The 13,992-nt window shown below is 35.4% G+C and overlaps 1 protein-coding gene across 3 annotated transcripts in view; it reads right to left on the minus strand.

Moving 5' to 3' along the window:
• The window catches only part of OSBPL9 (oxysterol binding protein like 9), a 62,607-nt gene that overhangs the window by 47,569 nt on the left and 1,046 nt on the right, over positions 1-13,992 (minus strand). For all 3 annotated transcript variants that reach the window (XM_058174434.1, XM_058174433.1, XM_058174436.1), the window contains one exon: positions 8,487-8,537. In XM_058174434.1, the coding sequence (XP_058030417.1) occupies positions 8,487-8,537 (51 nt within the window). Of the gene's footprint in view, positions 1-8,486; positions 8,538-13,992 lie in introns of those variants that run through there.

Below are 13,992 nucleotides of genomic sequence, written 5' to 3' on the forward strand. Positions count from 1 at the left end.
CTTGGACCCTAGGGAGGGTGAAAATGGCCTTCCCCACCCCCTGGAGGCCCTCCGAAGGCCAGAAACGACCCATTTCCCTATGTCCAGTGGGACTGGAAGTCCCGTTTTTCATTCTCCCCAGGCTCCAGATGCTTTCTAGGAGCCTGGGGAGGGTGAAAACGGCCTTTCCTACCCCCCCGCCCCGGAGGCCAGACACAGCCCGTTTCCTGACTTCCAGTGGGCCCGGAAGGCCTGAAAATCAGTTGGCCGGTGCACGCATGCATGCTGGAGCTGAGCTAAAGCAATGCTTGCATGCCCACAGATATGGCTTCACGTGCCACTGTTCGCAATCACGGTGCTAGAGAATAGTAGTCCAGAAACTACAATAAATAACTCCCTATTTTTTGGTTATGCTTTTTGTTACATGGACTGAAATGATGATCAAATATGCAGATGATAAAAAACCCCATGAGAAATAACTTACACAGGCATGACCAGTGGATCAAAATGAACAGAATGGAATTTAATAGCAGTGATCTAGTTAGCAAAAAATTAATAGCACAAATACAGGTAGTCCTCAACTTACAAAAGTTTGTTTTAGTGACCATTGAAAGTGACAATAGCACTGAACAAAGTGACTTATGACATGACCATTACAGCATCCCCATAGTCATGTGATTAAAATTTAAACACTTGGCAACTCATATTTATGACGGTTGCAGTGTCCCGGAGTCATGTGATCACCTTTTACACCCTTCTGACAAGCAAAGTCAATAGAGAAACCAGATTCACTTAACAACCGTGTTATTAATTTAACAAATGCAATGATTCATTGAACTGTGGCGAGAAAGGTCATAAAGTAGGATAAAACTCACTTAACAAATGTCTCACTTAGCAACGAAAATTTTGGACTTGATTGTGGCCGTAAATTGAGGACTACCTGTACAGGACTTGGCAGTAGTATGTGAAAAGATTCTAGTGTTTTACTAGATCACAGATTGAACCCAAGCCAATGATACCCAAGCCGGTAAAAAGGCAAACACTTCAGGGTACATTAAAAGGATCATAAAGTGGAGATCAAAAGAGATAACTGTCACATTCTACTCAGGGTAAAGTCCCATTGAAAATTATACTGTATGTTTCAGGCACTCGGTTCAAAAAACAAAAACAAAACATTGATAAAGTGACCTGTCAAGAACTGGTTAAACTGGATTCTGTTTAGCTAACAAAAGAGAAACTTGAGGGATGTATTTGAATTGGAAGGACTAACTTGAGGTGTGGTTGGCATAGATTTTTATGGTATGATAAAGTTAATGTGGATTTTAAAAATCACTATGTGAGATTATACTAATACGATGCCATACTAAATATATGGAACAAATACAAACCCCAGCTGTGTCCAAAAATAATTTTATTGGTCTTAGCACAGGAAGCATTTTATAGACGAGGAACAGAGGACAGAGGATTTATTAATACAGGAAGATGAAGATCTTAAAATGAAGTCAAGCAAACAACTATCTGCAGAAGGTCATAGTTTTCAATGGTTTTAATACACAAAATTAAAATAAATATTTAATATAAAAAGGGTAATTAGAACTGAGAAACAAAATGGAATTTGAAAATGAGTAATGAACAAATTATGAATGTGTAGTTGCAAAAAAGTATAAACATTAATATTTTTATTGGGATTTATGGGTGCTGAATTAAGAAAGGTTCATGGAAGATTAATTTTACATATTGCAATAATAGCAAGGTTATTCTCTGCACAAAATATTTAACACACAAAGGAGGAATAGATCTTTAAACTGTTAGAATTAGTGGAAGTGGCAATCCTGCCCTGTTTGATCAGGAAGAAAAGACAAGCTTTTATAAAGGGCTGGAAACCTTTTAGGGGCTTTTTGCTAAAAGGAGAAAAAAGTGAAGTAATGATCTCTGGATTTAATGATTGAAAAAGATGGAAATTTAATGTGGGGTTAAAAAGATTTCTGGAAAAGATAAGAGGAAGGAAGGAAAATAGGTTTATCAGTATCAGTTGAAGAGACAGTGAGAAGTCATTGTAAATTCACAACTAGTTTTCTTTTTTTTCTTTTCTTGCATCTTTTTTTCTCTTCTATCTTTTTTCTTTAGATTTATCTGTTACTTTCTGTAAGTAATAAATGTCATTACAGGTAGTCCTCGAATTACGATCACAATGGAGCCCAAAATTTATGTTGTTAAGTGAGACCTTTGTTAAGTGATTTTGTTCCCATTTGCGACCTTTCTTGCCACTGTTGTTAACTGAATCACTGCAGTTAAGTTAGCAACCTGAATGTTAAGTGAGTCTGCTTTCCCCATTGACTTTGCTTGTCAGGTCACAAAAGTGGATCATGTGACCTTGGGACACAGCAACGGTCATAATTTCTCGTTTGGATTATTGCAACGCTCTCTACATGGGGCTCCCCCTGAAGTGCACCCGGAGGCTTCAGTTAGTTCAGAATGCAGCTGCGCGGGTGATTGAGGGAGCCACACGCTGCTCCCACATAACACCGCTCCTGCGCAGTCTGCACTGGCTTCCTGTGGTCTTTCGGGTGCGCTTTAAGGTTTTGGTTACCACCTTTAAAGCGCTCCATGGCTTAGGGCCCGGGTACTTACGGGACCGCCTGCTGTTACCTCATGCCTCCCACCGACCCGTACGCTCACACAGAGAGGGTCTTCTCAGGATGCCGTCCGCTAAGCAATGTCGGCTGGCGGCCCCCAGGGGAAGGGCCTTCTCTGTAGGAGCTCCTACCCTTTGGAACGAACTTCCCCCTGGTTTGCGCCAATTACCCGACCTTCGGACCTTTCGCCGTGAGCTGAAAACGCATTTGTTTATTCAAGTGGGACTGGCTTAAATTTTTAATCTTAAATAATTTTAATTGGGGTTATTATTTATGAATTTTAAGGGTTTTAAATTTGATCGTTTTAAATTTCGGCCATTTATGGAATATGCTTGTTTTAAATTTTTGTTTTAATTGTATATTGTGTTGTTTTTATAATTTGGCTGTACACCGCCCTGAGTCCTTCGGGAGAAGGGCGGTATAAAAATCTAAATAAATAAATAAATAAATAAATAAATAAATAAATATGAAACAATTGGCAAGTGTCTGAATTTTGATCACATATTATGGGAATGCTGCAAAGGTCATAACTCTGAAAAACAGTCCTAAGTCGCTTTTTTTAGTGCCATTGTAACTTTGAACGGTCACTAAGTGAACTGTTGTAAGTCGAGGATGATCTGTATTAAATTCTTGATAAGTATAAATTTAAAGAACCTGAGGGGTGACACAGCACGGTGTGAGACTAGGGAGGCAAAAGCAAAGAGAGCATAACACAGTGCAGGGAGGCTGAGGGAAGGAGGATGTAGGTCTGTGCAAGTGCAAGAAGTCCAAGGGAAAGATAGCAACAATGTGTGCAAGCACAGGGAGACTACTGGAAGGAGGGTATGATACTGTGCACAGGAAGACTGGTGCAGATTAACCACAGTGACCTGTGACCTTCCTCTGCTAGCTTCCCCATTTATTTTTTCTGGTGGGAAGTCGGTAAACGATTAAATTTTTTTACACAGGGGGGGAAGCTCCTCATTCTATTCAGTTATTAAATATAGTATAATAATTATTTTAAACAGCTCTTAGATTTTTAAAGATACAAGCATCTTTAAAGAACCAAAAAATCAACATTAGAACAAGAAAAAGTGCAAGAGAAGCTACACTTTTTGACAGACCACTATATATTTCTTACATTAAAATAAGTAAAATTCTCTTAGTTTTCTTGCCCTACTAATGCTTCTCAGGAAATTGTTCATTTTTATTTTATTTTTTATGAACTTACAAGTATTCTTCAATAAATGACTATAGATGCTATAAATCTAATAAATACACCTGCAAAGGGACTACATATAGAAACATTGATTATTTAGTTCAGAGGCAAATTTATTTATTTATTTTATTTATTTAATCAAATTTATATACCGCCCTATCTCCCGAAGGACTCAGTGTCTTTTATGTGCAGTACAGTAGTATTAATTGTCAATAAATAGACCTCTTGGCGAATCCACTGTTTAACTCCCATGTCATAGGTTTATTTCCTAAAGTAGTGTCCTTTTGCACTTCTGTAAATGGACAGTTTTTTCTACCCCATGCCTTATTAAATACAAATGAACAGATGTCACCAATAAGAAAGATGAAAGTATAATAAATAATTCCAATGGTCAATTCTCAATGATATTAGAGATAAGCAAGAACTAGCAGAACTGAAAATTTATGCCAGTATTTTAAAGACAGACTTTCCAACTGATTTTTAACAGAAACAGAAACAAACAAAACTGTTGTAACATGCGTAATAAATCTTAATTCTAAATCCTGACTACAATTCTGATGGGTGTTGGCCTTAAAGTAGACTCCCAACTGTGTCTTCAAAACTGATCATACATATGTACACTCTCAAAAAATGCTGCTTCATACACAAATTACTAGCATATTTTAATTATATATTTTAGGGAGAACTGTGTTCCATGCAGTCCTGAAAGATTCTGGAAAATATTAATATCTTGTCCATGCTAGAAAATTAATATAATTGATATGTTATACAAGGCACACTTAGAGAAAAAATACACACAGCCTCCTTCAAACATGCACATATTTCAGAAGATGCAGACATTACACAAAAATACAATAGTTATTGTGACATAGCTTGTTATATAAATATACTTAATTTGGAAGCCATGTTTTACATGAATCCAGCCAAGTGTGATTTATTTAACAAACCATTGTTAAAACAATCCAGTCACAGTCATATTCAAGCTGAACAGCCAAATTGAATCTGAAAAACTGACACTGCTCAGTAGGATTAGTCCAAGACATTTTTCTACCTGAGGTGAACCACCAATGTGCTCCACATGGGCCAACTATCTCTGACGTAAGTCTATTTCACTAGATTATTATAAAAATAAGCCCTTTAGCTTCTGGAGGAAAGGTAGAATAAAAAATAAATAAAAAATAAAAAATAAAATAAAATAAAAAAGAATATATTTGTAAACATTTAGACAATTATACATTAAGGTTTAAAAATTCAAAATTGGAAAAAGAAAGTCTTTGATTCTATTTTGTCCAATCAACATGCCATTATCTGTGAATAAACACTGCAAAGAAAATGCATAGAAACATTATGCATTTCTTGTTAGAAACAACATTGAATTTAGGGAAACTTACTACTAGGTAAGAAAATATATAATTGCTAATTTATACTTATTGACATATTTATTTAAAAATTGAATTATATTCAATATCATTTAGACAAAGTATGAAAATAACTGTAGCAATTTTCTCCCTCATAACCTGTCTTCTGGTATAGACCTTAACTTCACAGTCTACCCAAAACAAGAACAACAAGCTTATTATACTACAGGAGTATCATACACTACCATAACTTTATCCCAGTAATATAGGAACTTTTGTCATTACTGTTTCTATGAATAGAATAGAATAGAATAGAATAGAATAGAATAGAATAGAATAGAATAGAATAGAAAATAAAAGAATAGAATTTTTTATTGACCAAGTGTGATTGGACACACAAGGAATTTGTCTTGGTGCATACGCTCTCAGTGTACATAAAAGAAAAAAAATACATTATTCAAGAATCATAAGATACACTTAGTGATAGTCATAGGTTACTAATAAGCAATCAAATCATACTAGGAAACAAACAGAACAATATAAATCGTAAAAATACAAGCAATCTGGTTATAGTCATAAGTGGGAGGAGATAGGTAATAGGAAGGATGAGAATAATAATAATAATATAGTCTTAGTAAATAGTTGGACAGTGTTTTGGGAATTAGTTGTTTAACAGAGTGATGGCATTCAGGAAAAACTGTCTTTTTGTCTAGTTGTTCTGGTGTGCAGTGCCCTATAGTGTTGTTTTGAGGGTAGAAGTTGAAACAATTTATCTCCAGGATGTGAGAGGTCTGAGATATTTTCATAGCCCTCTTTTTGATTCGTGCAGTATACAGGTCCTCAGTGGAAGGCAGGTTGGTAGCAATTGTTTTTTCTGCAATTCTAATTATCCCTTGAAGTCTGTGTCTGTCTTGTTTGGTTGCAGAGCCAAACCAGACAGTTATAGAGGTGCAGATGACAAACTCAATTCCTCTGTAGAACTGTATCAGTAGCTCCTTGGGCAGTTTGAGCTTCCTGAGTTGGTGCAGAAAGAACATTCTTTGTTGTGCTTTTTTGATGTTTTTGATTTTAGGTGTCTATTTTAAGTCTTGAGATATGATAGAACCTAGAAACCTGAAGGTCTCTACTGTTGATACTGTGTTGTCTAGTATTGTAAGAGGTGGTAGTATAGGAGGTTTTCTCCAAAAATCTACCACCATTTCTGAGTGTGTTTTGAGTTTTTAGTGTGTTTAGTTCAAGATTGTTCCTGTTGCACCACAGGACAAATACAGAATTTGTCTGTATGCAAATTCGTTGTCTCGAATGAGACTAATCACTGTTGTATCATCTGCAAACTTCAATACTTTAACAGAGGGATCTTTTGAGATGCAGTCATTGGTGTATAGAGAGAACACAAAGCCCTGGGAGGCTCCTGTGCTAATTGTGCAGGTATCTGATGTGATTTTGCCTAGCTTCACCTGTTGCTTCCTGTCTGTTAGGAAGCTTATGAACCATTTACAAGTGTGGTCAGGTACAGCTAGCTGATTTAGTTTAGTTAGAAGAATATCTGGAATGCTGGTACTGAATGCTGAGCTGAAGTCTATAAAGACCCTTGCATAGATCTTTGGAGATTCAAGATGTTGTAGGATGTAGTGCAGAGTCATATTAACAGTATCATCATAGATACAATGGATATTCTATTTCTCAGAACATAGAAACAAAAACAATTTACAAGCAGTAATCAAGCAGTAATCCAAAAGGTGCGGACAAGGGTGAACTGGACATGTTCTTTCTTTATTTGAAAATTGAGCAGATTGGCCATGGGTACTCTTGAAACTTGCTCCATATAATTGTACAGACTCCAAATGCTTTGTGACTGAGTAATTATTAAAATAGAATAACAGAGTTGGAAGGGACCTTGGAGGTCTTCTAGTCCAACCCCCTGCTTAGCAGATAACCCTACATCACTTTAGACAAATGGTTATCCAGCATCTTCTTAAAAACTTCCAGTGTTGGAGCATTCAGAACTTCTGGGGGCAAGTTGTTCCACTGATTAATTGTTCTAACTGTCAAGAAATTTCTCCTTAGTTCTAAATTGCTACTCTCCTTGATTAGTTTCCACCCATTGCTTCTTGTCCTACTCTCAGGTGCTTTGGAGAATAGCTTAATTCCCTCTTCTTTGTGGTAGCCCCGGAGATATTGGAACACTGCAACGATGTCTCCCCTAGTCCTTCTTTTCATTAAACTAGACATACCCAGTTCCTGCAACTGTTCTTCATATGTTTTAGCCTCCAGTCCCCTAATCACCTTTGTTGCTCTTCTCTGCACTCTTTCAAGAGTCTCAACATCTTTTTTACATCGTGGTGACCAAAACTTGATGCAGTATTCCAAGTGTGGCCTTACCAAGGCATTATAAAGTGGTATTAACACTTCACATGATCTTGATTCTATCCCTCTGCAGCCTAGAACTATGTTGGCTTTTTGGCAGTTGCTGCATACTGCTGGCTCATATTTAAATGGTTGTCTACTAGGATTCCAAGATCCCTCTCAGTTACTACTATTGAGCAAGGTACCACATATACTGTACCTGTGCATTTTGTTTTTCTTGCTTAAATGTAGAACCTTACTTTTCTCACCATTGAATTTCATTTTGTTAGATAGCACCCATCATTTTGTTAGATAGTGTCCATTAAATGTATTTATAGTAAATATATTTATGTTAAACTTGACAAATTTAGGATATCCATACTTTTCTCACCTCAATGCTAAGTGGTTCCATAATCATCTAAGAAAAGTATCATAAATTCAAAAATAATTGTAGCAGCAAATGAACTTTAATAATAAAGTAATATTTTCCTACTGAAACAGATAAATGGAATAAACACAGGCAAGCAAAAAAACAGTGGAAATGAGAGCAATGTCTAACTTCCTGTTGACTTCCCCATTGACTTCCTTTGTGGGAGGTTTGAAGGCAGTGTAAGAAATCACAATCACATGACCCAAGGGATTCTGCAACAGCCAACAACTTTGGAAATAAAACTAGTCTAAACATTGTGGAAAATTCAATTCCATAGATTGATGGGTTCCAGATTTTTCATACATTATTTAAGTTAGCAGATTTTAGATACCTTGATTCAAAAATTGTTGCAGTATAATGCACTGTTTGGACTAACTTGAGGGTCTAAACAGACAAACAGATAAACACAATTTGAGTTTTAATAGTATATAAAGGAAATTTAAGTTGACTTATGTTTTTAAAAAACATAGGAATAAGCACATAAGCCATCTCTCAAGTTTCCGGTCCACACACACACAAAAAATCTAAGGAATACTTACCCTTAGTCTAACACAGCCTCTGCGTGATCCTCGCATCATTTTATCTTTTGACTGAAATGGAAAAATAATATTCATTTCAAGAAAAGTTCATCAACGGTTGTAAAATGCAAAGCAAGAGGTTCAGGTAGTATCTATTTTTTGTTTTTACTGAAAAAATAAAAAGTCACCAGTTTTTTCTCTTTCTCCTCGCACTTTTTTCCCCTCCTTCCTTCTCTTAGTTTTCTAACATTTGGAGTTTTTTTCTATTTTTATTTTATAATGAAACTTAATAAAAAATAATTCAACTGCTGATATCAATGCTGTAGTTCTTAACATGGTGTACACATAATGGAAAGTAGATATACCAATTAACACAAAGAATATGCATTCTGACCATATTGTGACAGATAGTCCTCGTGTTATGATGGCAATTGGGACTGGAATTCCTATCAGCAAGCAATGGGGTCATAAAGTATAATCATGTAGTGGTGGCAATTCCAGCAATCCAAGTTGCTTTATAACCCAGGATGGTGCAGGTCATTAAGTGAGGACCTCATGGAACAACATGTGGGAAGAGACAGGAATCTCAGGTAATCAGGCCAGTGGGTGAGAGCAACAAGTGTCAGGCTAAGCAGCAAGGGGAAGAGATAAGTGATATGGGCAGGTGCTAAGGAACAGAGGTGGGTACAACCACCCTGCCAGGAAGGGGCTAAAAATCTTCCCCACTGTACTGTACTGCCAGCTGCAAAGCAAACCTCCCATTGGATCACAAGACAGTGATGTTTCTGCAGAATCTGCCAAGCAATTCCTGATAACTGCTTAGCCCAGGGCTCACAGAGGAAGATAGCTTCAAGTGGAGGCAGTGGTAAGGGCACCCTGCACATCATGGCCAACAAAAACCCCATGATGTGGGGCTTGAAGCTAGCCGGGACTGGCGAGCCAGGCAGAGGAGAAACAGTTGAAAAAGATGACAAAAGTTAGCTGAGGGGTGGTGGGCAGCATGGGAATCATAAATGTGAACTGTTCACCATGCCCCCCAAATTTTATTATGGAACTGTAGGGGTACTGTGATGACCGGAACTTCAAGGAACAGTCATAAGTCAATTTTTTCAGTGCCATCATAACTCTGAACAAATGAGTGCAACCGAATTATTTCAAAGCCCATTTATCTCACTATGACAGAACAGAATATCAACTTTTTGCAGTCCTATTTACATGGTTCATTAATAGAAAAAGCTAATACAGTTGGGCAGTCATCCAAAATCAAACCATAAAAAGGGATTTGACACACATAAAGATGCACAGATAACTCCTACTGACAACAGTTTAATACAGCTACTATATATCATTTTCTCATGCAGCTGCTCCTACCTAAACAGAAAATAAGGAAATAAATTTCAAGAGATCCAAAGAAAGTAAACTTAAGGCGTAACACTGACATTTTATACTAAAGCTAAAGTTTTAAAAATACTGTTCTTCAATACTAGATATTTACCTTGTTCAGGTTAAACATTTCAAATTTTATTGATAGTTAAGTATGCTAGATTCTATATACAAGTGTCATATTCACATCAAGGAATTTGATCCAGCTCATATGAACAACTTATCGGATCAGATAATCTTATGTTTCAGTGTAAGAAGAGATTCGTGCAACTGAATGCTTTTTTTGTATAATGCTTTCAAGTCCATGAAAATAATCACCTCTTTCCAAGCATGCTTTTAGTTTTTGTCCACATTCTCTCACTTAACACTTTACTAGCTCATTTCCTATTGCTGAGAAATAGGCTTTAATAGAATTAGGGAGAGAAACTACAAGTAAGGGTGAAAATATGGGAGATGAACAATAAAAGTATAAAAAAAAATCAATCAATTTTACCTCCCTTTTTTCATAAAACGAGAATGAAGAACCTGTAGGAAGCTTGATTCTCAGAACTATGTTGCTTAAATGAACAAGACGGTGAAAGTTCACCCCTTGCCTTGTTCTTTCAATTAAACTGTGGGAGATGTTAAGTCTGGAATTTATCACACTGGATTATGCTAATATATTTATTCAATTTTTTATTCCTCATTTTTGCTATATGCTACCCAGGCCATTTAGAGTAAAGCAGCACAGAAATGTCAGCAAATGAATAAAACTGCTGATGTTGATAACAAAATCCCAAATAAATATCTACAGTATTTTTTTCTGAACAGAGAATTTGATACAGCTCACAACAAACATAGAATTGATCCATCAAAACCTTTCACTATATATCTATAATTTAGTTTTATTTCCATATGGAATTTTTTTATTCTTTTTTTTCTGAAGAAAGGTAAAATTTCACAAAGTAATAAATTAAAAGTAAAAAAGTAAAATTTTAAAAAGTTACAAATAATTTAAGAATTTAAAAGTGATTCATTGAACAATTTCTTCTGTCTACATATCAGTACAAAAAGCAATCTTGTTATATTACTAGAAGTTAAAAAGCTATTTATTAAACCAAGTCAGGCAGTTGTCTTCTTAAAATATCAATGGTTAAAAAAAACTGACACAGGAAAAAGGTTCTTATCTGGCAGGCTATTTATTTGCCTTGTATTAGACACAATTACATAAACTCTTAGATAAATCTTTTAGTTCTAACTTTCAAAGCAGTTCTTTGCTTATATTACAAAAATGCTTCATTGCAGAAAAAAAACCCTCAAGGCAGATTTCCAAGCCTCCCAGATCCATTTTAATTGAAGCTGCTACTATCCAATCAGTGTAATTTTATTTCTCTTAATGCAGTTAAGCTTCATTTTACTACTGTAAAACAAATCATACCTTGACCTCACCAATTTTCTAATATATTTTACTGTGGTTTTTACTTGTTGTCTCACACTTTTTCTTTTTAATAAAATAGTCTATGACTGTAATAAAGTACCTAGGAATCTAAAACTTCCAAATGTTGTAGTATACTTTGTATTTATATTAAAGCATTTTAACATAATTTTCCTGAATGAGATCACTACAGAGCTCTTTATTTGAAGTAATCTGATATTACATGTCCCTTCAGATCAAGTGCTTTAGCTTAAAACAGAAAATATGTGCCAATAAGAAACCAGTTATTTCACATTTCTGCTCTTGGAAGCTTTTTGTGCTTTCTGATTGCTTTTAATCCTGTAAACTGCTTGTTGAATCTCAGTTTATATAACAAGAAAGGAGGTAGAAGGGGGTACCTGTATCAGCCTACCAGAATGCTCCCTGTATCTGAGTTCATTAACATTTATGTAAATACATACGTTCACGCAAATACATGACATAGAAATGTAAACTGACCTATCTTGTCCATATCACTACATATTCAATGGATATGAGCATTATTTGGAGGGAGGGGGTGAAGAGACTGAAATAATCTGGAGAGAAATTTAGTTTCATTCTTAGGCCACTGAATGGAAGCCTGCTAAATTAAAGCTTTATTAAACTAGTTGTTACTTTATGTACTAAACATACATTGATGAGCAAGTTATTTCCTAAAATAACATGATTTATGTCCATGATGGCGATGAGCCCTCTCTGCTGGCACGTGCGCCATTGCTCCAGGTGGTGTTTCTTTTGTGAGTTTTTGTTTCCCTGCAAACGATGAAACAGAAGCTCACAAAAGAAAAAGATCTTACCTCTTGCCACATTGCCGGTGTTGGGATGCCCCACCTCCAACCGGCCAGCTGGTCTTCGGGTCTCTGCTGGCAGGTGCATGTTCGCACGTGTCTGCACCTTTCAGTTTGGGCATACGTGCACGTGCAGTTTGAAAGACCCTATTAATCCCATATAGTTCATCTAGCATGGCTGATAATCAAGAATAACAATGTAGTTTAAATACCCAGAGAAAAAAAGTTGTGTAGATTTTAAATAGGACAATCTCAAAATCATACATTAGAACTAGCACCTATCATATTCTGCTGAAAGTATCAGACTGGGTATATTTCTAACTCACCCAGTATTATTTTATGCAACTTTTACTTCTTTTTCTATTTTAACTTCTATTCCGATAATATCAATATGTATAATCACTTACATTCTACACAATTTTTATTATTATAAATCATACACTTAAGATTATTAAACAACTAATTTTTTAGGGAAAATATTACACAATAGTAAATTAAGAAATTAATTTCTCCCTCCTAACAGTAGTTGGAACATTATGACTGATAGTTTTGCTTGTTTTACTTATCCTGCTGTTTGGGCTATTGAGATTTTTGACTAGGTTACCTTATTATTATTTTTAATTTTTTTACATTGCAGTTACTCTTGAATTGTTCCCTGACGATAGCAGTTTAGCAATTTATATGCATAAAAAAAGAAACAAGAGTAAAAGGCAGAAAAGATTGTTTCTTTATACCATGCTGAACTTGATGCATGTTGTGTACAATTCTATAGTATATCATAACAAAACCAGAGGAGTTATAGAAATAACCAATAGAATTGGCCAAGATATAAAATAGATAGCAAAAAATTAGCAATTAATTTTAAAGTAAGTCTCTCTAAAGGAAATGTATAGAGTAGCAACTGAAACTAACCCCATAAAAAAGAGCAGTTTCTACAACTTCCATAATATTTAAATGACAGACTATACATTAAGTTAGTTTGAACAAATTAAAATCTAATAAGCTGAAGGGAAGAGAGGAATTATCTGACGAAATATGGTACATAAAAAGTCTGACACCAAAAGTCAATTTTACTCAATTGTTTAAAAAATACTTTTAAAAAATTTAAAACTTAATTTTAAAAGTTTGGTGTAAGACATCAGTCTAGAAATTGGGAAACTGAGTTCTAGTCCTTCCATAAGTACAAAATCAGTTGGGTGACCTTGGGCGAGTCCCTTGCTCTCCGACCTAAAAATCTTGCCAAGAAACTGTAGGGACATGTTTAGGCAGTCTCTGAGAATCAAACATGATTGAAAAGAAAAAAATAACTATATTAAGATATAATTTTACATTAAATGCAGCTAAAGAGGAGGCGGAAGAAATATAGGCTAGTAAGTGAATTACTATAGATTATTTTTCACTAGCACACAAAGAAAATGCCTGTCTTAATGTAGTCTGTAAATGGGATTTGCTGGCTACTGTACAGAGAACATTATGCTAGCTGAATTTTTTTTTTCAGACAGATTGCTGCAGAAAAAGAATGGTGGTACCTCAAGAATATTTATCCTGCCATAATTGTTACCACTTTTCCTATTTTTTTCTTACTATTTAATGGGTTTTTAAGGGGTTTTTAAGAGAAAACTTAGTTTCACCTATGATATACAAATTATTATTGAAGATACCATTTCCCCCAAAATAAGACATCCTCTGATAATAAGCCCAATCGGGCCTTTGAGCTGAGAAAAACATGGTATCATATTAGCACACAAACCCTACCTCAGTTTAAGACTTAATAGATGGGAGCAGAGAGTTCACTGGGAATTAATTTCAAGTTTGTACAGGTCAGACACTTAAACGAAGTGAAAAGATATTATGTACATATACAATAACCTTATTATCTAGAAATGCAGTATTTCTACCTCAA

The sequence above is a fragment of the Ahaetulla prasina genome, chromosome 3, assembly GCF_028640845.1.
Source record: "Ahaetulla prasina isolate Xishuangbanna chromosome 3, ASM2864084v1, whole genome shotgun sequence".
NCBI lineage: Eukaryota > Metazoa > Chordata > Lepidosauria > Squamata > Colubridae > Ahaetulla > Ahaetulla prasina.